Below are 27,083 nucleotides of genomic sequence, written 5' to 3' on the forward strand. Positions count from 1 at the left end.
ACTTTGGTGTGATATCTGGTGTAATTACTCATGTATTATACATATAATAATTGACACTCTTCCAGAGCGTAATCAATCTGAAAATCGTACATCTCTCCGGAGGAGTCCTTCTCCACAAAAAGGATCTCCATCACCCCAAGTGGTCTTCCTTAAAGATATTGTTTGCTACTTGTCCCTGCTGGAGAGGGGAACGCCAGAGGACAAGCTTGAGTGTAAGTTGGACATTTTTCAACAGTTTTTCCTGTATTTGGGAAATTTTAAGAATGATTAATTTTAAGGCATTTTCAAATACTTATTTGGTCATATATATATATTTTTTTTTGGAATATTGATAGTTGATGTTAGAGCTTGTTCATGTTAAAGACAATGTCTTTCTTTGTTATGATAGTTTATTGGACATTTTGAGGTCACATGAGGTTTCTTCCTTTAATCTCCTTCTTATTTACATTAAGACAGCATATCTTCATTAATTCCTACTTTTCCAAGTTCCGCTAAAGAAAACCAACAGTATTTAAGTAATTTTGTAATATTGTTGGCTGTCACAAATTTCACTTCTTTACTGACATATTTAAACACAGCATATGAAACGCAGATATGGATCTTTTGAGATGTTTAAATAGTCAATTTCATTTCAGTTACTGTAGTAAACTGAAGCTGATGCAAAGCTGAATTTTCAGCAGCCATTACTCCAGTTAACAGTATAACATGATCCTGGAGAAATCATCCTAATATTTGGTGCTTAAGAAAAATTTCTTATCAGTGTTGAATCACAGTTATGCTGTTTAATATTGTTTTTTGTGGAAACGGGAATACTGTTTTTCCAGGTTATTTGATAAATAGAAAGTTCAAAAGAACAGCATTTGTTTGAAATAGAAATTTCTTTACTGTCACTTTTGATCAATTTAATGCGTCCTTTACAAATAAAAGTTTAAAAAATGATTAGATATTAAATCAGTTTGAGTCTGTGTTTTTACATATAGGTACATCCAAACACACCTTTGTCATTTCTGTGTTTTAATTAACCTCTGACCTACACATAGTGAGAGTGACAGGAGACTTCCAGAATCTCTACCTCTTATTTCGTAAGGGCTAATCTTTGCTCCTGGCCTTATTTACCATGGAGTTAGCATAGACACGCTTTCTTTAGCATAGGAAGTTATTTCTGCCCAAAGCTAATCCTCACTAGCTGCCTCAGTCTGCCCTTTGATAACCTGAGCTCCAGGTGCTAGCATGGGGTCCGTACTTGACAAATATTTGCCACACTACAAAAAGATACAGTCTCTAATCTTTCACTTTTCTCACCCTAAAGTCATGTTCAGGCTCTATGACACAGATGGCAATGGTCTGCTGGACAGTTCGGTAAGTCTGCAATCTCCATTATAATGTGTAATGTTTAAATGTCCAGTTATTTGGCTTTGTGGTTAGATACTGTAAACAGCAAGGAGTTAATAATGCACAGTACACATTTAATGTGAGATTTACATACACATACACAGTTATAGTGCATTATGTCATTGTGTTGAGTTGTTAGTGAAGTGATCATCCCTGAATGTTCAATGTTTCATTCACCTTGGTGATTCAGAGACTGACTTAAAATATTATTGATCTTTTTTTTTTTTTTTTTTTACTTTGAAAGTTTGAGAGAGCTGTAAATATCAGGCTTCATAAAAAAAAGTGAATTTGAAAACTGTATGCTTTATAGTGTATAATATCTAAAGCAATTATATCTGCCGATTTAGGAGCTCGACCGCATCATAAACCAGATGGTCCATGTAGCAGAGTACCTAGAATGGGACTCTACAGAACTTCAACCAGTATGAATCACTTTAAACATTACCACCAGGCAATCCCATCATGCATAGTGGAATCCATATCTTACTGTCCCTTATTTTTTTTATTGTAGATTCTGAAGGAGATGATGGAGGAGATTGATTATGACCGGGATGGAACGGTCACATTAGAGGAATGGATCAGAGGAGGAATGACCACCATACCACTCCTGGTACTGCTGGGAATGGAGACGGTGAGGAGAGTTATAAAAATGAAACAATGCATTAAGATACAGTATCTTAACCCCTGTTCCTCTTTCACGTACATTCAGAATGTACAGGAAGATGGGCAGCATGTGTGGAGACTGAAGCATTTCAACAAGCCAGCATACTGTAATTACTGCCACACTATGTTGTTAGGAGTACGAAAACAGGGCCTTTGCTGCTCACGTGAGTATCTGTGTGTCTGTCATCTATCTATCATCTGTGATTTGGTCTTATCATATCTGTTTTGTTCTGTCTGTTGATCTATCTTTCTGTCGTTCTGCCTATCTGTTATCTCTCACCTTTTTGATGTGTCTGACCTGATGGTGTGTAGTTTTCATTTGAAACGTTTCCCTTCAGTCTCTCACGCTCCATCTCTCACAGTCCTGTCTTTTGTTTGGCAGTATGCAAGTACACAGTCCATGAGCGCTGTGTGTCCAAAGACATTGCTCCTTGCATTAGCACCTACGCCAAGTCCCGCAGACACACCAATGTGAGTGCATAAACAACATACGCTTACAAATGAACACTTCTCATTGTGTTTAAACTGAATGTTTTCTCTAATAGTTTACAGTAAGGCCAGAAGACAGTTTTGTTATTTTTCTGTAACTGGGATTCTCAGATTGATTTGTTAGGTACAGAGCTCATACTGTAGTTCTAACAAACACAGTCTTCTGTTATTAGTAGACAAATCGTGTTATGATTATTTTATCCACTGACCAGAGTCCAGCTCAGTTTTCACCCAAGGCAACTTCCCAGACACATAACTCTTGGTTTAACCTCAGGGTAATGTTCTGTGGACATGTCAGAAAGGCTATGAGAACATCCTGTGTGTAAGGTCTTTTTTCTGTACTGAGAATTAGAGTCACTGACTCCTCTTTAGAACTTGTGCTCCCCATGCATTAACTTCCACAGAAATGGATGGCAATGCATTCAAAAAATATGTCATTAGATTATGATTTTACAGAGTGTTTTTAAGAATTCTTTTTAACTTCCTCACTTGCCTTGTGAGGTGATAGTTTTAGTCAGTAAAGTAAAATAATATTGCAGATAGTGTTAGAATTCTTGTGCAAGTGCCTTTTAAATGCATGACAGAGCATAATAATAATTTAAGTAATGTATAGATTGGCTGTTTGAGTATTTCTCAACTACATAATAAATAATGGGTCCCTGTTCAATGTGTCTCTAGGCTATGCAGCATGTTTGGATGGAGGGCAACTCCCCAACAAAATGTGACAAATGTCACCGCAGTATCAAGTGCTATCAAGGTCTAACAGGCCTTCACTGTGTTTGGTGTCAAATCACTGTGAGTATATAATGTCTTACTGTGGCCAGTAAGAGTCCAAAACATTTATCTTAACTAAAATAATATTTTAATTAAAATAATAATAAATATTTAGTAATAGTCATCTAAAAACCATTATTTATTTTAAAAGAGGCCTTGAGCAAAGACTAATGGGAATGTATTTGGTTATGTTTTTCCTCATTAAAAAGAACATTTTATTCCTTTTTTATCTCTGTATAATTCAGTTGTGGTCTATTTTTCTAAAAACCATTTTTATGTAATACTTATTCACACCACTAGGTGGCGTTCTTCACTAAACTTTCACACCATTTAGTGGATTTGATAAAGATGAGTGTCAGCACTTACCACTCATTCAAAGGCTTTTTCACTGCATAATGATTTTTATTTTACATTATATGCTCGTGCACTCTCTCTGAACCATCTCTCCTGACAGTTTCAACTCTAAACCTGCAACTAATTTAATATCAAGTACAGATTCTGCTGTCCTCTTTGTTCCTACCATTTAATGTCTTCTTACTGAATCAGAATAGTGAGGATAAACCAAGAAGTTACAAAAGATCCAGTCAATTCTTGATGTCTCCACAACAACTATACTTCTAAATTTAACACCTACATTGACGGTGGACCATTAAAAGATCACACACTCTTGCCGTCGTACATCTGCCCTGTTGTTCTGGTAAGTTCAGTCTCTCCCACTGCACAAATTCTTCATGGGCCTCCTCTCTACTGGGACCCCTGACTAGTCTATACTATAGAGACATGGGTGGGTCCTGGACAAAGTCTTCATGGGCCTCCTCTCTACTGGGACCCCTGACTAGTCTATACTATAGAGAATACATATTCATTGTAATTATAATTGGACACAATGTAAGTCATTTCTAGATAGTTAGAGGTTATTTTATTTTTAGAGTTAAAAAATGTTTTGCAATATCCGTTACAAATGAAATTGAATTCAGGCTTGATTTACATTGGCCATTGATTTTAGCCAGTTATTACATCTACAAGGAAGAAGAAATATTTTTGAATACATTTGTCTATATACATACCTTTTTTATATATCTAAAAAAAATTGTATATATATTTTGTGTATTGTGAATCTCTTGTGCACTCTCTTACTCAAAACAAAAACACTACTGAATACTGACTGCAAATTTGCTTTATGGAAATTAAAGGATGTTCTCTGTTTTTTGTTAGATGTGCTGTCTCACCTTTGTACTGTAAACTTAATGAATTAAATATTCATTTTAAAAGTAAATGGTATTCAAGGTAAAATGAATCCAGTAAAAGATTATATACTGTCTTTTCAATAAGTAAGGCATAGTAATCAAGGAAATTCACAAACATTTTAAATTTGGAGTCACTGAGATTGTTTTGTTTTTGAAAGAAGTTTCTTATGTTCGGCAAGGCTGCATTTATTGGATACAGTAAAAAAAAAAAAAAAAAAAAAAAATAAAAATGATTCTGATTGGTTAAATTAACAATCAGAAAATTCAATGCGTGATTCTGATTGGTTAAAATAACATTCACAAAACAACTTTGGTTAAAATAAAGTTACAAAAAAAATCACCAAATTATTTGAAATAGATTTTCAAATTGAAACCGAAAATTTACTTGAAATAGACATTTTTCATAACATTGTAAATGAGTGGACGATAACTATAAAGAAATAGATTTTCAAATTGAAACCGAAACCATTTAACTTGAAATATCGTTGGAATCACTTTCACATTTTTCATGAACATAAAAAATTGACAGTCAGAATCCATCCTGCTGTAACCGAGCTCGAGAATTTAAAGCTTCGTTCGCTGGTGTGGATGCTGATACGTTTTGGTCAGTTTAAAGTACATCCTTGCTGTATAAAGTGAAATAGATTTTCAAATAGAAACAGAATAAAATTTATTTGAAATAGACATTTTTTCTGAAACACACACACACACATACTGCATATAAAATGTCCTGAAGCACATAGAAAGACCTTTAACACAGATATAAAATGTCCTGAAGCACATAGAAAGACCTTTAACACAGACTCTATGATTGAGACTTGTGAACATTTCTAGTCTGACGACCTGTAAAAATAAATTCTAAATTTCTAAATTACAGAGAAATATAATAAAGGGATGTAGATTCTGAAATTACATTGGGCTAGTCATTTTTATCTCATACAGTTTGTACATCTGTCTCACTCCGTCTCTGTTTGTTGATGTTTACTGTAATTTCTCTATATCTGTAGGACCGTCATTCTGCTGTCAAAAGAGGTGAAGGAGAATCATCCCCCAGTACCAGCCCTGAGGACACCAGCCAGTGTTTCAAGTTCACCGGTGACGGTCAGGCACTGCAGGTGAGCCCTCAGCAGACACACACTGGGACTGCAAATCTGTGCAGCACACATATGTGTGTTTGTAACTTTATTTCTCCCTTTCTGCCTCTAATCACCCCTCTGCCTGGAACGCACCCTCTCCTTGTGCTGGTTAATCCTAAAAGTGGAGGTCGGCAGGGTGAGAGGTAAATGTTTTTGAAGCTCAAACTGTTGCATCATCATTTTTCATATTCTCCAACATTATACTGCTGTAATGGTTCCAATGAGGAGGTTTGTCAAAACATCTGAAGTCAGTCGAATCTGCATAGACATGTTTAACAAAAGTCCCACTCTTTTTCTTGCTTACTGCCAGTGTCCTAAATACCATCAAAGCTAGCAGGAGACAGTAATGCTGTTAAAGGAGGAAGAATGTGGGTGTTGTTTCAGCTCTCACCACCCACCCAATGTCCTCCGGGAGACCAGTTTTGGAATTTTGTGCTGGCATCACCATAGCAACACAGTTTTAAATACCATTAATTGGCCGATTATCCTCCATTATTAGACATGAGCTCAAACAAAGACGTGATAACTGCCCTGGCCCCAAAAAAGAAAGACAATTTTGGTGGTTCTTTGATGCAAACAAAGGAACAGAGTGGTCACCATTGAATCATAATGTACCAAGTGTATTTTTCCACCATATTCACCCTGAGCAGTGTACTGAAAGCTCATTGGTCCGGCTTGACACTAGATTGCGTTCTTTTGTTTTTGCATAGGGAATGAATGAATTCTTCAGTGTTGATAAGTGCTCAAATTATCACCCCCACATAAAAGCATAGCTTGTGACGCACCTCAAACTAAGAGCCTGTCTTATTTCTCTCTCTCTCTCTCTCTCTCTCTCTTCCTCTCCGTGTGTCTTTGCATACTAAAGGGGCAGAGTACCTAACACAGTTAGAAGTGCTGCAACAGTGTGCAATCTGTATATGTGTGTGTTTCTGTCTTGCTTGACTTCTTAGATACCTAGGTTTGTGTGGTCTTTTATTATAATGGAATGGAATGATGGTGTTTTAAGAATATCATTCCTCCATATGTGTGTCTGTCTGTGTCTTCTCAAGGAACAGTTCAACCAAAATAGAACATTCTGTCATCATTTACTCATCCTCATGTTGTTCCAACATTAAAGCTGCGACTAACAATCTGTTGATTATTTATTTGATTCATTAGGGGGAAAAGGCCAAATGTTATTTTTTGGATTTTACTGAAAAGTTATTCTGTTATTCCCATTTTCTCTTCTAAAAATGAATGGTGGCTATGCTGAATATTATTCTGATTGTTTTATTGTTTTAACAATTTAGACAAAAGACTGAACTATCCGTTTAAGCCTTCTATCGTAATGTAAAGTTCACAGTGATTACATGTTTTAAAAATGTCATTCCTCTCTGTGTGTCTTTTAATGCTTTTCTGCTCTCATCTGTCTTCATCAGGGTGCTGCGGAAATTCCAGTACCTGCTTAACCCCAGACAGGTGTACAGTCTGGATCGAGGAGGACCCATGGTGGGGTAAGACTACTAAAAGCCACCATCAAATTTCGATGGAGATATGTGCGAATAATCTTGACAGGGAATTGCTCAAAAACAGTTTGACATTCTCACTGTTGTTTTGTTCTGGCATGGCTCCCTCTCTCTCTATTCTTTTTGCTTCTACAAACCTGCAATAAAATGAGCCAACCTGCAATCAGCTAGTCTGAGAGAGGAACCACTCGCAAAGTAGAGATGACTTTGAGAGACCTACAAGACATTTACTATGACTCAAGCAGCCCCCTGCTGAGTAAATATATTCATTCAAGCTCTGAATGTTCTTCTGAGCCTGTCAGTCACGACGAGGCTACCACTTTAAGCGAGTCCATCTTACTAAAGCCTCTTCACACATACACCCCACCTGCCTTTAACAGAAGGCCAGCTCAGGGTCGTCCAAACCAGTTTCAACCCTTAGTAAAGCAGTGGAATCTGAGAATGTCACTCTAAGAGGTTCATATTTACAAATGATTGTATGAGCGCCAAATACTTATGATTTAAGTATAATAGGTTTGAAATAAAATACAAAGTAAAAAAAAAAAAAATGTATACTAATTAAGTGTTTATTAATAAGGAAAAAAATGTATACTAATTAAGTGTTTATTAATATTTTGAAATGGATTTAACTTATATATATATATTTCTATTTTAGTATTTTGGTATTTTAGTACTTTAGAACTTTATAAACTTATTTTAGTTGTCAAGACTACATTTTCATTTTTTTCATCAAATGTTTATTTTTGATAGATTTATTTTGATTAGTGAAAACATTTTTGCGATAGTTCGTCCATACAGCAAAAAAATATCAAAACAACAAATAAAAATACTAATAACAAAACAAAAATAGAGCAATATATTTAAGATGGCATAGACTAGATCTTCTGACCTCAGAAGTACTCAATGGGAAAACATCTTAATATCTTAAACCAGCCTAGGATGGTTTGCTGATCTAAATTGGTCTCCCAGCATGGTTAGGTTGGTCTGTTAGCTGGTCTAGAGAGGTTTTACCTAACCGAAAAACCAGCACAACTGGTCATCCAGCAAAAACTAGCTTGACTTAACCGAAAAACCAACAAAACATGAATTTTCTGGGGTCTTTTTTTCTCAAGAGAAACATCTTGTGACGGTCACGGAAAGACCGCACGTTCAACATGGACTTTTAATACGCAGTGTATTCACAAACACACACAGACTGTTTAGTGATACAAGAGTTTATTGCAATTATTGATCAGAGAGTGAATGGAATACCTGTAAACTATGTGTATTGTTTTCCGTGTAGCATTTGTCCCGTGATTTTTAGAGTCCCGGTAGGAAACAATGGCAGGAATTATTGGTTCCGCTTAGGGTGGGGATCTACCATGTATTAATTGAGCGTGGGAGTTTCAGGGGCAAACGCGGCCGAGTTGTTGCTGTTATTTCCTGTTTTATGTGAATGACTTAATAACATCAAAGTAGATATATTAATTAGAACATCATGCCAATGTTTCTTTTAGACTCTGTATATTTAAGTGAACATGTGTAAAGTGTTGTATGTGAGTTTGTCCCTCCCCATGGGGTAATGGTGCTGGCCACCAGTATAAATGTGTATGACTTTGTAATGGAAGGCAGTTGGTGTTTGTTGCTGCAGTGGAGATTGTGACCTGAGGGTTGCAGGTATTTTGGGCATTTTGTTTAGTTATTTTGAAATTGACATTTTTGTTAAGGAAGTTCTTTTTGGAAACTTTATTTTGCATTTGAAATTAATTTGGATTTTTCTTTTTGGATTAAGACTTTGTTTCTTCTATTTTTTTGTCATGTTTAATTATATTATTGGGCTTGGATGATTGCCCTTTTGTAAGTTTAAATAAATATTTATTTACATTTCAAATTTGTTGTATTCATACTGCCTCTGTTTAATTTGGCTACAAAATTTGTGGTGCAATCCCAAAGAAAAACAATACACTGGTGTCAGAAGTGGGATAGCCAGAAGAGAGCAGTAGGGATTTCTTTTTGTTTGTTTGTTTTATATTTAACTCTCCACTGCAGTCAACAGTGTCACAGTGTCGGCTCAGAATGGCTCCTAAAAAGGTGCGGACGGTTCAAGCTGAGGTGGAGGAACCCATTAGAGCTGTTGGGGAAGGTGATGATGTTAGTGAAGTGGAACTGGGGAACGTCACTGAGGATATCTCCCTTGCAGAGCTGAGAGACCTGTTCCGTTCACATTTCCCACAGCAGCAGGCTCGAGACCGTCGCCTGGAGCAAGAGGCTGACCGACAAGATGCTCGGTGGAGAGCAATGCAGCATCAGTTCTCTCTTCTGCAGCAGGAATTGCATGTGAGAACGACACCAGATCTAAGGCCTGGTAGTGATATTCAGACTGGCCTTTTATCACAACCAACAGTCCAGCGAGTGCCCTCAGTGTTACGGGATATGTCAGGCAGCCGACAGATGGAATCACCAGCTGCATCTCCACTGGAAGGCCAAGGCCAGAGTCCGTTGAGAATTGAGAGGGAGGCACACCTGCAACGACTGAGTGAGACCGATGATGTAGAGCATTATTTAGCTACTTTTGAATGAATAGCGATGGCGTGTCGGTGGCCAACAACCGACTGGGCAGTTAGGTTAGTGCCCCTCTTGTCGGGCAAGGCTAGGGCTGCATATGTATACATGAAGACCTTAATAAAGAAACTTACCAGATTAATACCTGTACACAGAAAAGAACGAGCAGATTACCAAGAACAAGTTTTCTACCAACAGCCCAGGTCAATATGTGTACATTTCCAAGATCTAGCGGTGTAGTAACCCCAGTTATATTGCCTTGTGTTGAGATAGTTCTTAATGGACAAAAGGTTAGGGCACTGGTAGACACAGGAAGTATGCAATCACTGGTGCATTCGGATTTGGTCCCAGTAGATTTGTGGAGTCACACTTCTATACCACAGATTTGTTGTGTTCATGGAGAAGAAAGGCAGTATCCCACTGCAGGTGTTCAGGTTAATGTACAAGGGCAGGCTTATATATTGGAGGTAGGTGTAGTGGATGGTTTGCTGTATCCAATGATTTTGGGCAGAGACTTGCCTGTTCTAGTAGACCTACTCAGAGATTACAATAAAAGCATGAGGGCAAAAGAGTGTAGTGTAGCTTTGACCCGGGCTAAGGCTCAGAAACAAAATGCAGATAGTCAGTCCTTGAGTATGTTACCTTACTTTGGAGTAGATTTAGAAGCTCATCCAGGTAAGTCGAGGAAACCTAAAAGACAAAAAAGATTAGAGAAACTCCGTTTTACAGTGACGCATTGTGAGGAACCTAATGTAGAACAAGGTATGGCCCCAGTAGACATACCTCAAGGGATTGGATTGTGGCAGCAAGAGGATTCAGTGATTGGTCCACTATATAGGCAGGCTCAGGAAGAGGGACAAGATAAGAACCCTACCGCAGGTGGTTTAGGGAATTTGATGTTTGTTAAAGAAGGTGTGTTGTATAAGGGGAAGGGGATAGAGGCTCGCATAGTGGTCCCTCAGAAGGCAAAGGATATTGTGCTTGAATTGGGCCATTCTATTCCCTGGGCTGGCCATTTAGGAAGGCAAAAGACTTCAGCTCGGATTAGCCGACATTTTTTCTGGCCAAATATGAATAAAGATGTGGCAGAATTTTGTAGAACGTGTCCTCAGTGTCAGAAGACTTCTGGTAGAGGTCCCCCTAGAGCCCCATTAGAGTCACTTCCCGTAGTTGGTGTGCCTTTTGAACAGTTAGGTATGGATGTGGTAGGGCCATTAGAACGAAGCAAAACTGGAAATCGCTTTATGCTGGTTATCACAGATTATGCAACAAGGTACCCAGAGGTTTTCCCTCTTAAGACAGTCAAGGCTAGGAACATTGCAATTTGCCTTATGCAGTTGTTCTCCCGAATGGGTTTTCCTAAAACTATCTTGACCGATCAAGGTTCCAACTTCATGTCTAAGCTTTTAGGACAGGTGTACCGCTTGTTGGGTATTAAGGGCATAAGAACCACACCTTATCACCCACAGACTGACGGTTTGACAGAGAGGTTTAATCAGACACTTAAACAAATGCTGTGGAAGTATGTGAGTGAATCTGGAGCTGACTGGGATCAGTGGATTCCCTATTTACTATTTGCTTACAGGGAGGTCCCTCAATCTTCTACTGGCTTCTCACCTTTTGAGTTGTTATATGGCAGGGAGGTGCGAGGTCCCTTGGCTCTATTGAAGGAGTGCTGGATGGGAGGCCAGGAGGCTCCAGAGACTCAACATGTCCTTTCTTATGTTCTTCAAATAAGAGAGAGGTTGAAGAGCATGACTCAGCTAGCCCAGTCAAACTTAGCTCAAGCACAACAACGTCAGCGACAATATTATGATCAAAAGACCAAAGTAAGAAGTTTTGAGACTGGAGAAAGGGTGTTGGTAATGTTACCCAGCGATACCAGCAAACTGCTCGCTAAATGGCAGGGACCTTTTGAAGTGGTCCGTAACCTTGGACCTACTACGTATGAGGTTGCCAACTTGGGGAAGAGGCACTCAAGTCGAGTACTGCATGTTAATTTGCTCAAGAAATGGCACGAGAGACTGCCTCAAGTGGCTGGTGTGTGTATGATTCGTCAGGTGGAGGATGAAGATGAGGTGGAGGAGCAATATTTACCCCGGCCCATAGTAACCATGGTTGACCTCAATCATCTATCCCCCCTTCAACAGTCACAGCTTCAGAAGATTTGTAGCCTAGGGGTGTGCCAAGAGAAACCTGGACGCACCACTCTGATTCATCAAAACATCACATTACATGAAGGGGCTGCCAATCAACGTAAGAGCTACCGTATCCCTGAACAGTTATTACCAGCATTGAAGGAAGAGGTGAATCAGATGCTAGCCATGGGTATTATTGAACCTTCTAGCAGTGAGTGGTGTAGCCCTGTAGTCTTAGTTCCAAAAAAAGATGGAACTCTACGCTTTTGTGTGGACTTCAGGTATTTAAATTCAGTTTCCAAATTTGACTCATACCCTACTCCACGAATTGATGATTTGATTGACCATCTTGGAAGGGCTAGGTGGCTGACCACGCTTGATTTATGCAAAGGCTACTGGCAAGTCCCTTTGAGTGACACTGCAAAAGAGCTGACAGCCTTTAAGACCCCTTGGGGGCTCTTCCATTTCTGTACTATGCCGTTTGGACTGCATGGGGCACCAGCGACATTCCAAAGGTTAATGGACCAAGTGCTAGGTGGGCTGGAAGGATACGCAGCAGCGTATTTGGATGATGTCATTTTCTTCAGTTCATCTTGGGAAGAACATCTTGAGCATCTCAAAGAGGTGTTTCATCGTATTCAATCAGCTGGTTTTACTATCAATCCCCGTAAATGTGCCATAGCCAAGAAGGAAACTGAATACCTAGGGTATGTTATCGGTGGTGGTGTCATTAGGCCACAGATACAAAAGATACAGGCAATTCAAGACTGTTCCCTTCCCCAAACGAAAACTCAAGTGAGAGCATTCCTGGGTATGGCTGGGTGGTATAGGCGCTTCGTGCCTAATTTTGCTGTTCGAGCAGCACCTTTAACTGATCTGACACGAAAGACCTGTCCTGTCCAAATTCAGTGGACTGAGGAGGCAAAGCATGCCTTCCAGGACATTAAAAATGCCCTATGCAATGATCCTGTGCTGTCTTGTCCTAATTTTGCAGAACTTTTTGTTTTGCAGACTGATGCTTCTAATACGGGCATTGGGGCAGTGCTGTTGCAAGGGGCACTGGGAGATAGACATCCAGTGGCCTATATAAGTCGCAAGTTGTATCCCAGGGAGGTGAGATACTCCACCGTTGAGAAGGAGTGCTTGGCCGTTAAATGGGCCCTGGACACGTTCAGGTACTACCTTCTTGGCCGGGAGTTCCTCCTTGAAACTGACCACCGGCCGCTGCAATGGATGGATCGAATGAGAGACTCAAATGCACGAATCACTCGATGGTATCTATCTATGCAACCTTATCGTTTTATTGTCCAGCATGTTCCAGGAAAGAGTAATGCTACAGCGGACTTTCTTTCTCGCCTGCCGGCTTGAAAATGGGTGGAGGGGAGTGTGACGGTCACGGAAAGACCGCACGTTCAACATGGACTTTAATATGCGCACACACTCACAAACACACACACAGACTGTTTAGTGATACAAGAGTTTATTGTAAATATTGATCAGAGAGTGAATGGAATACCTGTGAACTATGTGTATTGTTCCCGTGTAGCATTTGTCCCGTGATTTTTAGAGTCCCGGTAGGAAACAATGGCAGGAATTATTGGTTCCGCTTAGGGTGGGAATCTACCATGTATTAATTGAGCGTGGGGGTTTCAGGGGCAACGCGGCCGAGTTGTTGCTGTTATTTCCTGTTCAATGTGAATGACTTAACAACATCAAAGTGGATTTATTAATTAGAACATCATGCCAATATGTTTCTTTTAGACTCTGTATATTTAAGTGAACATGTGTAAAGTGTTGTATGTGAGTTTGTCCCTCCCCATGGGGTAATGGTGCTGGCCACCAGTATAAATGTGTATGACTTTGTAATGGAAGGCAGTTGGTGTGTTTGTTGCTGCAGTGGAGAGTGTGGCCTGAGGGTTGCAGGTATTTTTCTGGCATTTTGTTTAGTTATTTTGAAATTGACCTTTTGTTAAGGAAGTTCTTTTTGGAAACTTTATTTTGCATTTGAAATTAATTTGGATTTTTCTTTTTGGATTAAGATTTTGTTTCTTCTATTTTTTTTTTGTCATGTTTAATTATATTATTTAGGCTTGGATGATTGCCCTTTTGTAAGTTTAAATAAATATTTATTTACATTTCAAAATTTGTGTATTCATACTGCCTCTGTTTAATTTGGCTACAAAATTTGTGGTGCCCATTATTGGGTTTAACAATTTAGATATTGAAGAGATCTCATTTATCTAACAATTTTCTGGGGTCTTTTTTTCTCAAGAGAAACATCTGAGAAGCAGAAGCACAATTTCCATTGATCTAACAATTTAGATATTGAAGAGATCTCATTTGTGTTTTTTTCTTTGTTCTGAGTTCTCACTTCCACTTTAGTGTACAATTATGCAGTTACACATACTGCAAACCCACTCGAAAACACATGAATACATTCTGTTTTGCAACAGTACTTCTCATTCAAGAAAAAAAGGACAAAGAGAGAAGTACAGAACAAAAGATAAGCAGTGGTTGTTTTGCAGGAAAGCAGGCTAACCTTCTGTCCCAGATCCCCCTCCCATCACACAATGTTCTGTAGTCACGACTGGAGCGCTGCTCATCCTGAAGAGACCATTCACAGAGAGAGAGATTGAGGATCTCGTGATATTGCTGATTTCACTCATTGAGAACATTATGGCCATATATTAAATATTCTTCCTTAAGCACATAGCTAATTTATAAACATGTATGTCGATCAAGGGCAACCTTTTTCGATGTGATATTTTTTATGTGTCCCATTAATGACTGTGCCATTGCTTGTGGTAACAGCTCTTCATTAATACAAAGAATTATTCTGAGAGAAAAAGCAACCAAAGTTCAACTAAATAAATACACTATTGTTCAAATTCTGTCATTGTTTACTCACCTTCATGACATTCTAAACCTCTAAGACTTTATTCCCTTTGTTGAACAGAAAAGAAGCTATTTTGAAGAACACTGGTAACCAAACAGTTTTGGTTTCTATTGTATGGGCTTCTATTTTCAAATTTTTCAAACAAATTTTTCTGTTCCACAGAAGAAGGTCATAGGTTTAAATCTACTTGAAGGCAAGTAATTGATAACAGAATCAATTGATTGTGTCGTTCTGGATCCATGCATTTGCTAAATGAATAAATGTAAATGTGGTGTATTATCAGTCCAGCTTCACTATTAACACTGCAGATTGATTATTTGAGAACACACCACTTTGACTTGGGTTATATTCTAATATGATCTTTCTTCTTTTTAATCTCCTGGTCATTTCATTGTGAAACTGTCGAACTGATTATTGACACCAAGGGGTCCGAGTGGATGTCAAAAGATGGAGAGATGAAAATAGACACAAGTATCTGTTCTCTGTTGCCCATGTCATTGAAAAAGGAATTGTTTACGCAAACCGCATCTCTACAACAGCAGCCTACGTTGCCATTTCAAACAGACTGGGACTGGCACATTACAAATTTATCTGGAGCAGAGCTCATTTAGTCAGCTCAAGCCTGTCCAGAACCACACAGCCATGTTCCACTTGTGTTACTCGGCTATTGAACTTCAGTGGACATCCATGGCGAGGATGTTGTTGTTGTTGTTGACATAGTTTGAGCATTTCCATGGCAATACAGCAATAAACCTGAGAAGGTACAAAAAACTGATAACAGCTTGAATTGACTGCATTTTCATGGTAAATGTAGTAGCACATTTACTCTTTTCTTTCACTCTTGTCCTGCATACATAAAACATGCTGCATTGTCAGAGCCATCAAAAGAGGTTACACGGTATACATTTTTCACACACTTGTGTGTCAGCTCTGCTTGCGTGCTACACTCAGTGCTATAGCAAATCCCACATATGTCTATGTGCAGGACATGTCCCAGACACCTGTGTGCAGCAGTACACGCTCCTGACCAGCAGAGGGTGATGTCTTCTTCAGCCTCTGATTGTAAAGAGTGAAGAGATAGAGCTCAAGTGCTAATAGAGAGAGAGAGATTTTTAATTAAGATTTGTGTAATGCAATGATTGATTACATTGATCATTTGTTTGAAAACATATGTATTTATAATTTATTTGGTTATTTATTTATGTGCAGTCAGCTGTTTCTGCTTCTGTGACTCCCATTTGAAATCTTTTTTTTTTTTTTTTTTTTTTTGTCATAGCTGGGAAAATAAGTTTTATTCAAGTGCTTGTCTCACAGCTCAAGACCAGTTCACAAACAAATAAAAAGTCAAAGTTATAGGACTCAGACTTTAACAGTTAGAAGTGTAGAAACTACAATGCAAACTAAATGAGTTGATATTTAAAGAAAGAGATGTTTTCGAGGCTCAATGGGTTTGACTTCCAGAGTTTTTCTCCCATGACACTGAATAAAAACAGCACAAATCTTCTGTGACATCCTTCAGATCAAACATACAGCACTGAATGATAAACTGTACGTTGCCACTGGGGAATAGTGTGAATGCTGTAGTTTTTGGGTAGGTTTGCTTTGCTGCAGTGTTGTCACTCCACGGGATCACTTTAATTATAGGACTAAGGAAAGCTTCCAAGCAAATACATGAAAGGCAAGCCTCTATCTCATTGTTTTTATGTCTCCCAGGCTCAACTTTTTCCGAGACGTGCCCAATTTCCGCGTGCTGGCCTGCGGAGGCGATGGATCAGTGGGGTGGATTTTGGACTGCATTGGTGAGTACGCATCAGCATCAGTGCTTTCTAGAGCCATAATAATTAACATTGTTACATGGACTTAATAATAGACCATCAGCCTAATATAGAAGTTACACTGTACATGCATAAGTAGCATGAACTGCAACAGCAGGCTCGCACTGGGATTTCACATGCGACAGCATTTCAGCTGCTTTGTACCAAAAATAAAATGATTTCTGGTTTGCTAAATACCACTTTCACCTTTCAAGATTAGTTTTTAATGATGTGACCAAAGAAAACGCCTTCATTTGAGATACAGTTCTTATGCTGACTGTGTAGTTTGATTGCACTTTATATTTCCTGCTATTTTGCATCTGCGTTTACCCTAGGAGATCAATAAAGCATGTCAACCAATTCATTGACAAACATTTGAACATTAGGACATCTTTCCATACGCTACATGACTCGAGGCTGGCTCTTATTTAAGGCACATAGAATCAAGACGTATAACCGTGAGAAAGATCACAAATCATTGTTTCTAGGAAGCGCATTGACTCATCTGTGACCTCTTTCATATGAGTGAATGCAGGATAACAGTGGAGATATAATGGCCTGTCTTTCGCTCTCCTGACAGCCGTATTGATGTTAATGGACGAGTGCTGGAGAGGAACCTGTGTGGGCGGTGCATCGCTGCTAAGTGATTTAGAATCAGCTTGGTCTCCAAACCTTTGGCTTGAAATTGCAATGGGCTAATGGTACTGAAACCTGAACTTAGATCAGAAGTGATGTGCTCTTTATCCCTTTAGAGACTCTTTAGCCTGGCAAATTGAGGAGGACAGGGACACGTGTGGGAGTTTGTCCTCCTAACAGCCCTAAAGTGATGATTTAGGAGCAGCTTTTGAATGAGAGACACTGCTATCTGTCCTTGCTTGTTGTTCTCCCACACGAGTTTGACTGGTAAAATGTCTGCTGCTTACGATTACTCAGAAAGCCCCTGCGGTTAGGCAGTACATCACGCCATATGGACCAGCACCGAAAACAATGTCCCCGCAGTCCTGTGCACATAGCAATGAGCCACACAGGGACCATCAGCATGAGGACAGAAAGATAGAGTTCATCATGTTGCCTCCTTTCAGCAGAATGCACACACTTCTGTTTGTCTCAGAACAAGAGAAACAAACAAATTTACTGTGAATTATTGTGAGGAATGATACACATTGATGCATGAAGCACTAGCCAATTCTGTATGCCTAACCTCAATGCCTTTTTAAAGGGAGAAGTTAGATCTTCAACCAGGGCATGGAAGGATCCCTTGTTACATTTTGTTTAAAAAAGAGTGTAATATGTAATTCCATGTTAATGCATTTACTTTACGGTTAGAAATCCGTTTTTAAGAAGTTAAAATCAGCAAAGATGCATTAAATTAATCAAAAGTGACAGAAAAGATGTATAATTTTACAAAACCCAATCAGCATATTGGAAAGGTACTATGACACTTACCTTTGCCATCAAAGGAATAAACTGCATTTTATAATACAATAAAAAATAGTTATTTTAAGTTATAATAATATTTCACATTATTACTGTATTTTTATTCAGCCTTGATGAGCATAAGAGGTTTCTTTCAAAAACATTAAATAATCTTAATACCTCAAACTTTGAACGGTATTGTACATGCGTGTGAATCCATTAAATATAATCATAATTTATGTCCAAATTACATATGTGCTTTATTTAATTTTTACTTAAAGAAATACACATTAATGTGGGTGGGAAATATTTTGAAACAAATCTGGCTTTTTGAGGTATAAAGTATAAATGCATGTTTTATTTTTTATTTTATTTTTTCAAAAAAAAAAAAATGAAATAATTAAAAAAATAATTAGGAAACAATAATTGGCTTACCACCCTGCAGCACTGCTGACACATTTTTTGAGCCCTGAATTACAATTAAATAAATAAATTAAATTAAATAAAAATGAAAAGGTTTTCAAACAGGTTTTCTAACACTCCCCCATGTTTCATTATTAAGCCAAACAAATAGTCTAGCCCCAAATCTACAGCAAAACGCTGAGCCAGTGTTACTGTGTCAGGCCACTGTTCAATGTTTTGACCACCACAGAGTGCCTGTGTTTACACTTTTTAAGGAACTCTGCACATTAAACTGGGATAATAGAGTGTTTTAACATGAAAATGCCACACAGCAGCTTTAATAGCTCTCTGTTTCTCAACAGATAAGGCCAATTTTGCTCGGCATCCACCTGTTGCGATCCTGCCACTGGGTACCGGGAATGACCTCGCTCGCTGCCTGCGCTGGGGTGGAGGTGAGGAAAGAAAAAGAGACTGTCCACCAGCAGTTAAAATGAATAACTAAAGGTCTTTGAAATGAAACTTAAAGGGCTTTCCTTCACGGAACTGCTTGAGTTGAGATTAGGCTTTGAATTTTTTATATCTCAATGCAATCAAAATAATATAATAGAATATAAACCCTATAAAAGGATTTTTAGACTGCTTTCTTTTAAACATTTCCACACACAACCCTCAACAAAAAAAGTCAGACTGTAATAATCAAACTTGATCATAGTTAGCTGAATGTTCCAGAGACCACACTTTAATTCAGGAATTTGATTCTGTGATCTTCATCACACAGAAGACCACGCCAAGCACTTACCCAGTTAAACAAATGAAGTAAATGAAAACTGAAAATTCCCTCTCATTATTTGGCTTTAGCACAAAAGGAGAACTTTTGAACAATGTACTGGCATCATAAAAGAAGTCTGTGTGCTATTTTCCAAGTCTTTTGAATCCATACAGCTGCAACTGGACCAGTATATTTCATTTTATTTCAGTTATATCACCGAAAATGAATTTTAATAGTGATGACAGCACTGTTAAAAATACATTTAGTTACAGTCATTTCTAACAAGAGATAAATAAACTATTCTTTGAATATATATATATAGACTTGCCAATCATATGCCAACAAGAGACCTGCACGGTTTCATTCCTGTGTGATTACATATGCTTGTTCTTGATTAGATATGTGGGTTTATTCAGTAGGTTATGATGGAATGATATGCATCAGTGAGCCTGCGTCTGCTTGTGAGGCAGGTGTGGATGGCCTTGTACAGGCTGCTGTATTAATTGGCCTCGTATCAGTGTTTCCTGTGTGAGCATGTGTGTGGTTTGTGCAAACGGGTAAGGTTTTGCATGAATGTATTCTTAATTTCATTTGGGTGGTAGATTGACTTTGAAACACGTGTATCACCTGTATTCAGTGCAGACCTGGCATGTGAGCCTCCGTTCATGTAACGTTCGATTGGAAGCGTCTGCATGTCTGGTTTAGAAAGGCAGACTGAGCACCTGGGTGTCATCACACATGTGATATTTCACTGCTTGGGTTGCCAGGCGGGAGCCAGTATCCTCATCTGACTCACAGCATGACGGCCCTCATTAAGAGATGCCGCCTCTTATGATAACAACGTAACAAGTAGACTCTGTATCCTGCCCATTACAATTAGGAAGTAATTGCAGTTCGTCCACCTCAGGGAACCTGTTTTAGAATCCCTTCATGTCATTTGGAAGGGTTGCCAGTCATTGACAAAATCCCTTGATGTAATACAGTAGTTATTTAGTCCTTTTTTTATGTATGTATAACTATATATATAAAATATATATATACAAAACAACAAAATCAGAATGTAGTGGTCCAAAAAAGGACCAAGGACCAAAAAGCACCATACAATTTAGTCGAATAATCTTACAATTTAGTTTGTGTGTGAAACTGACTGGATTAAGTTAAAACTCAACTTATATTATATTGAATAATGAATATACAAATATACCCACACAAAACAAATGACCACCAATACTTTTAAAATAAAAAACATGGAAGACTTTTTAGGGCTAAGTAATTATGTAGTAATTATACAATTGTTTTCATTTATTTTATAGAAACAGTGTTTTAAGAATAATGTTTCATCAAAAATAATAATATATGCATTTTACACAAGATACACAGTATGCACTATATACACAAGGAATAGACAGTATACACAGGAAGTTTACGTATGTTAGAACCGAATGCAGTTGCAGGAATCAAAGTAGTCACAGTAATTTTCAGTATTATTCACAGTAATATCACAGTGAAATATAATGTCAGTGTTGTTATAGAGAGCAGATGATGTGCTGTGATGTGAAAACATTGCTCATTCTCACCTCAGACGTATAGTTTTGATTAAAATACATCTAGTTAGGTGGTTGCATACAGTCTAGTTTAACGCTCAAATATTTTAGATCACCTGAAACTCAAATTTGCTATACATACAGTATATATTCAGAACTCCTGTACTACTCTTCGTTGGAAATGAATCAGTTATGATCTGTCATTTGTCAGAGAAAAGGCTGCTTTATACTTTCACAGCATTGTGTTACTAAGGCAAGTTTAATCATCTTATCTTGCTGTGTTGAAATTTTAATTAAACCATGTTAACCTTGGATTTGAGGTAATGCGAGTCTTTCATTGTCATGAGTAGAACAAAAGTTGAATCGTGCTTGTTTTATTCTACTTTTCTATGTGTGGACACTTGCTTAGATAAAAAGGAGCTTTTGTGATTTTCTTCATGTGTGTGTGTCTGCAACAGCAAGAACATCCATACATCAGTTCAAGTCTATAATTTACACGTTCTGTCTGTGTTGTGATTGGCAGGCTATGAAGGAGGCAGTCTGGTCAAGTTCCTCAGGGATATCGAGCACAGCACCGAAGTGCTGCTTGACCGCTGGAACATCGACATTGTCCCTGATGATAAGGAGGAGAAGGGCGACCCTGTGCCCTACAGCATAGTGAACAACTACTTCTCCATTGGAGTGGTGAGAACATACAACACTTTTACACAAATGCTTACAGTTCAAAGAGACTCAATATCAGAACTCCTGAAAGAGCTGTATTATTAAACCTCCTCCTCCTATCCACATTCATCATCAGTCAAAATCTCTTGCTCCCCATTATAAGTGTGTATTTTTACCAAAGCCTGAGGCCAAACCTCTCTTTAAAGTAATTTGTGATTAATTAAATGTTTTTTCTCATGTAGCATTAGAATTAATTATGATTGTCAGGGGAACAACATGTTCAAACTTTACTGATGTGATTTACTGCGTCTGAAACAGTTTCATGCCTGTGACTCAGTGTATTATTGCACAGAGTTCTCCTTCTCACACACAGTTGCTTAGCAACCCTCTTCTGTTCAATTGTTATATCCCATGTTATTGCAATAATCAAGCACTTATTATCAGAGCAGTTAAATGTCGATTCAATATGTATTTGTTTGTTTGTTTGTTTTTTTGACAAGAAAAAAATCTCTTTCAGAAAGTAGTTACATAATCTTTTTCTACTTCTTTTTATATACCAACTTATGTTGTAGATTATATAACAAATAAATAAGTGTTTTTTTTTTTTTAATATGTTTTTCAAGTGTTTTTTGCCAGATGGTCACTTTTTATCACTGGAAGAAGTTACTGACATAGACGATTCAGAATCTTCCATAATTATAAAATGAGAGGGAAACAAAATTCAGAGATTCAAAAGTGAATGCCAAAGAGGTTATTTAGAGCATAGGATGAATTTCTGTTCTTTTTCTCTGGCACAGTCTGGCCACACAGGGGCCAGGTGGGTCTCCGTGAGCCTGCCGTCCTCCCCTTGTTTAGCTAATGATTAATTTCTGCCCTGTTTTTAGAACTCGTCACTATATATAGTAAGTCTGCTTTCATATCTGAAAAATGTCCAATATTCAATTATAATCAGCTGAATCCCAGGTGTGTTGGATGACTGCTGTTTTATCTCGCTGAAATGTGCCAAGTAGTCAGGCCACATTTAGAAGGGCCAGAAATAGTGACGCGTCCTGAAACGGGCCACCTGACCTGGTTGAAATGGTAGTGAAGAGTGGCAGAAGGCACATATAAGCTTTACGCAGGTTTGCATGAAGGAATGCGCCACTTCAGGGCTGTTATGTAACTCAGCTTAGTGTCCTGCTGTCTCTGTGTTCATCAGCCAATGACACGGACCACATAAGAGTTATTGTTGTAGAAGCCTAGAAAATTTTGTAGAAATGTGCAAATAATAAATCTAGCACAAGTTTTATGGGAAATAAAAAATTTAAAAAAATAACAAATGTTATATAATGCTTAACAGACCATTATATATAATGTTATATAATGCTTAATTAATGTACATATCATATGACACTGAAGACTGGAGTAATGGCTGATGAAAGTTCAGCTTTGCATCACAGAAATAAATTATATTTTAATTTATATTAAAGTATATTCAAATAGAAATTGTTATTTTAAACAATATTACTGTTTTATTTTTATTTTTTTCTGGTCAAATAAAATGGAGCATGGATGAGCATAAGAAACTTCTTTAAGAAACATAAAAAATCGTACTCATCCCAAACTTTTGAACAGCAGTGTTTTATACACTGCCCGTCCAAAAAAAAAGTCACACACTCTAATATTTGGTTGGACTGCCTTTAGCTTTGATTATGGCACGCATTCGCTGTGGCATCATTTCGGTAAGCTTCTGCAATGTCACAACATTTATTCCCATCCAGAGTTGCATTAATTTTTAGCCAGAATCTTGTATTGATGATGGGAGAGTCAGACCGCTGCGCAAAGTCTTCTCCAGCACATCCCAAAGTTTCTCATTGGGGTAAAGGTCTGACTCTGGACTATGTGGTGGACAATCCATGCGTGAAAATGATGTTGCATGCTCACTGAACCACTCTTTCACAATTTGAGCCCGATGAATCCTGGCTTTGTTGAAATATTGCCATTGATGGAATAACCTGGTCATTCAGTATATTCAGGATGTCAGCTGACCTCATTCTTTGGGCACATAACATAATCATCCATGCAGTAATTATCCAATGGGAGGATGTTAACTATTTGCTTAGTTAAATCCAGGTTGTGATTTATTTTTTGGACGGGCAGTGTATATATATATATATATATATATATATATATATATATATATATATATATATATAATATGGAATCTGACAACAACAAAAAAAAGAATAGTTGAGTCATTCTTTAGTGTATTCATTACAAATAAATTAGTTCAATCAAGAGCAATGAGTGATTCCCTCTTTTCTTTTATTGTTTCATTGACGTTAATGAGACAGACAGCCTATATATTAAGACTTTAATGCATGGATCTAATATAATGTTCCACATCAGATCATTTTTGTGCCTTATCACCCTTAATAACTCTTTTAACATCAGTGAAGCCCTGCAGTTTATATTCTCATTCCTGCATGTTCTTTTCAAAACCGAAACCAAAACTTCAGATGTAAGTGCTTTGCTTCTGATGGACAAACACAACTTTTTAAAACAAAGAAGGTAGACCTCTCAGAAAACATACAAATAAAGATAATTTTAGATGTTTAATTACTATGTGGAGCATTGGGATCGCTAGACGTGGGCTTAACAAACTCATTTTTGTGAAAACCTCAAAACACACATACACACACTATATATATATATTGTGTGAGTGTGTGTGTGTGTGTGTGTGTGTGTGTGTGTGTGTGTGTGTGTGTGTGTGTGTGTGTAAGGATGTGTGAGTGTAATTAAATATATTGTGTGTGTGTGTATATATAGTGTGCTTTCTATTTTGATATAATTTAAAATGTAATAATGTAATTTATTCCTGTGACTGCAAAACTGAAAATTCAGCAGCATTTTCTTCAGACTTCACTTTTTTTTCTTTCTTTTTTTTAAAGCGTTATATAGCATTTGTTAAATTGGATATTATTTATTTGTTTGTTTGTTTTTTGTTTATGGATAAATAAGGTATGCCTGTGCAAAGTTTGTGTCAATTAAAATAGAGACGCTGCAAAGACGGAGATGTTTGTTCTGGTCAGGTCTGTGTCAGCCCGTCTGATGATACAGTGTGGTGGTTTGAAGAGGCTGGGTAACGTGAAGGAGTGCTGACTGTGAATGGACAATGGCCCATACTGTGAACCCTGAGTCTTGTGATGGGGGTGGACTGACTGTGCCATGTGGGTCCTTGCGTGGCTTGGCACCTATACTAGTTCTCACAAGACAACAATATATTAAAAGAATGACTGGTGGAGTAGGACGTTTTCTTTCATTTTTCGAGTTTGTATGTCATTTTTGGATTTGAAAATATTCAGGCAAGAAAAAAAAAGACAGTTAGTTGAAAGTTAAAGGGTTAATTCACTAAAAATGAACATTCTGTCATCATTTACTCACCCTCATGTTTTAAACCTGTATCTTTTTTTTTATCCGCTGAACACAAAAGAAGACATTTGGAATAATTTTGGGGTCCAAACTAATCCCACTGACTCTTATTGTATGGGCTGCACATTTCTGAAAATATTTCAAAATACAAAGTCATACAGGTTTAGAACAACATGAGAGTGAGTAAATGATGACAGAATGTTCATTTTTGAGTGAACTATCCCTTTAATATCCCTAAAAAGAGTACACTGTAAACATCCAAACATTGCTGTATTTATTTTTGTAATTCCGTTTGGTGATGCTAGTGGCTTCTGTTTTTAAACTATTTCAAATATGAGACTTTGTCATATCATAACTGACTGTTCATGAATGAATGATAGCAGTGCAGTACCTAATAATGCATGCTTTGATGGTTGCAGCTGATTGGAATTCAGTTTGATGGACTGTTCTTAGGATGCAGGCAGTATTGTAGGGGGCCGTCAGTGTCTGAAATCATGATACTGTGGTGTGTGGTGCTGTGTGGCATGGCTCTGGAGCACATGGATGGGGTGCTGCGAGTCCAGGAGGACAGGACAGATGGCTCCGCATTGGGTGCCACTGACACCTGAGTAAAGCAGTGCCGTGACTCATGCACTGATGTAATCATTAGTAATGCTGTTTCAGCCTTCAACATTTTCCAGTCATTCTCCATAGAGGTTGCCATGGCGTTTGTGGTTTTCAGGCCTTTATCACCAAGGTTATGCTTTTCAATATTTGTGACATTCAGAGAGCTCATTTTCTCTTTAGCTTAACTAATATCCATGTGAAAAGAAATGTTAAAGGGGTGGTCCGAGCAAAAATTAAAATTCTTTCATCGTTTATTTAGATGCTGTTCCAGATCTATGTTGCTTACTTTCTTCTGTGGACTACTTTTTTCTTTTTTAGAAAAATCAACTCTTTGAGTCAATATAATGCTAATAGATAATGGATAGAACCCTCAAAATTAATGTTTCGAAAATCACCCTAAATTATGTAAGCGCATTGTGAAACTTTTGTGAGAAGTGACAATCCTCTGTGATTTCGCATCATTAATATGTGACATTACGTCACGTTTCAAAATGTGTTTTAGTGTATACATAGAATATGAACTCAGTCTACATTTGACAGTTCCCTGGAAGCAATTGTTTATAGTTTAGACATTTTAAAATATGAGTATTTTTATAACACATACTTAAAGTTTTGCTTTAGAATTGATTCATCAGCTGGGGTTTTATGGATTACATAATGTTTGCTTTGTGTGTTTTTTAAAGCATCAACTTTAAGGGATATACCCATACACAAACTGAATTCCTGAGTGGGATGCAGGAGGGAAGATGCGTAAGGCAAGAACAAAATCACACATTGGACATAATTATATTTTATATAAATATCTAATAATGAAATAGAAGTTGATTATAGTTTATTTTGATTATATGCATCAGCGGTGGAAAACATTTATTTTCCCTGCTGCAACAAATGTGATTAGGTGCTAACATACAACACACACAAGTCTGGCTGTTGAAATCCAAAGCGGTCCAGAAGTAATAGACCTCTTTCTCTGGGCTTTTGTGGGTGGGAGTGGGGCAAAACGTGGCAGTTGTGGGGAGGAGCAGGACAGAATCTTGTGGAAGTGGGCCTGAAAAATAGCTCAACTAGTAGAGCTTGGTGCTGTTTGTTGGCTAATCAAAATGCCAACACTGAAGAACACAAATCTGTCCCAAGCTGCAAAATAGGCACTAGTTGAGCAGCTAATTATTGACATGAGTGAAAACGCTTTCTCCAGGAATGATAGACGACTTTACATAAACCTTAACTCCAAACAGTACCAGCTGGTAGGGGAAAGCAGTGCTTCACATCCATGAGAATCTGATTTCTCAGACATCTTAGCATGGCATTGCAATCCTGCTATGTGATCTAATTCCCCCTGGAAGGAATCCTCAGGGAGGAATTAAGGACAGCAAACACACCTCGTCAGCTACCATTTAAGACGTCTCTCCATGTGCGTCTCTAGGCCTGGGAGTTGAAATCGAACCACCTCTCCTGACATCAACAACTTATCTGTGTGAGCCTCTCAAACACCCTGTGGTGACGGTGCTTGGAGAACTGCCCCGCTGCCATCATGTTCTCACTGGTGTGGTATCATGCACACCTTCATCTCCAGTGACACAGTCAGTTCTGTCCTTTGACAGCAGTACTAGTTGTTTAGTTTAAAGACATGCTGTCCCACTCAATTTTAAATAGTCTCTCTACTAATTAAGATTACAT

General features: G+C 37.9%; 1 protein-coding gene across 1 annotated transcript in view; it reads left to right on the forward strand.

Annotated features, from left to right (window-relative positions):
* The window catches only part of LOC109095713 (diacylglycerol kinase beta-like), an 89,988-nt gene that overhangs the window by 23,369 nt on the left and 39,536 nt on the right, over positions 1–27,083 (forward strand). The window contains exons 7-20 of the mRNA XM_042763090.1: positions 66–212; positions 1,310–1,359; positions 1,740–1,814; positions 1,904–2,023; positions 2,102–2,219; positions 2,438–2,526; positions 3,223–3,339; positions 3,941–4,015; positions 5,573–5,680; positions 5,771–5,844; positions 7,120–7,194; positions 16,495–16,580; positions 18,776–18,865; positions 21,250–21,410. Coding sequence (XP_042619024.1) covers positions 66–212; positions 1,310–1,359; positions 1,740–1,814; positions 1,904–2,023; positions 2,102–2,219; positions 2,438–2,526; positions 3,223–3,339; positions 3,941–4,015; positions 5,573–5,680; positions 5,771–5,844; positions 7,120–7,194; positions 16,495–16,580; positions 18,776–18,865; positions 21,250–21,410 — 1,385 coding nt within the window. The remainder of the gene's footprint in view (positions 1–65; positions 213–1,309; positions 1,360–1,739; positions 1,815–1,903; positions 2,024–2,101; positions 2,220–2,437; positions 2,527–3,222; positions 3,340–3,940; positions 4,016–5,572; positions 5,681–5,770; positions 5,845–7,119; positions 7,195–16,494; positions 16,581–18,775; positions 18,866–21,249; positions 21,411–27,083) is intronic.

The sequence above is a fragment of the Cyprinus carpio genome, chromosome A9 (genome assembly GCF_018340385.1).
Source record: "Cyprinus carpio isolate SPL01 chromosome A9, ASM1834038v1, whole genome shotgun sequence".
In the NCBI taxonomy this organism is placed as follows: Eukaryota; Metazoa; Chordata; class Actinopteri; order Cypriniformes; family Cyprinidae; genus Cyprinus; species Cyprinus carpio.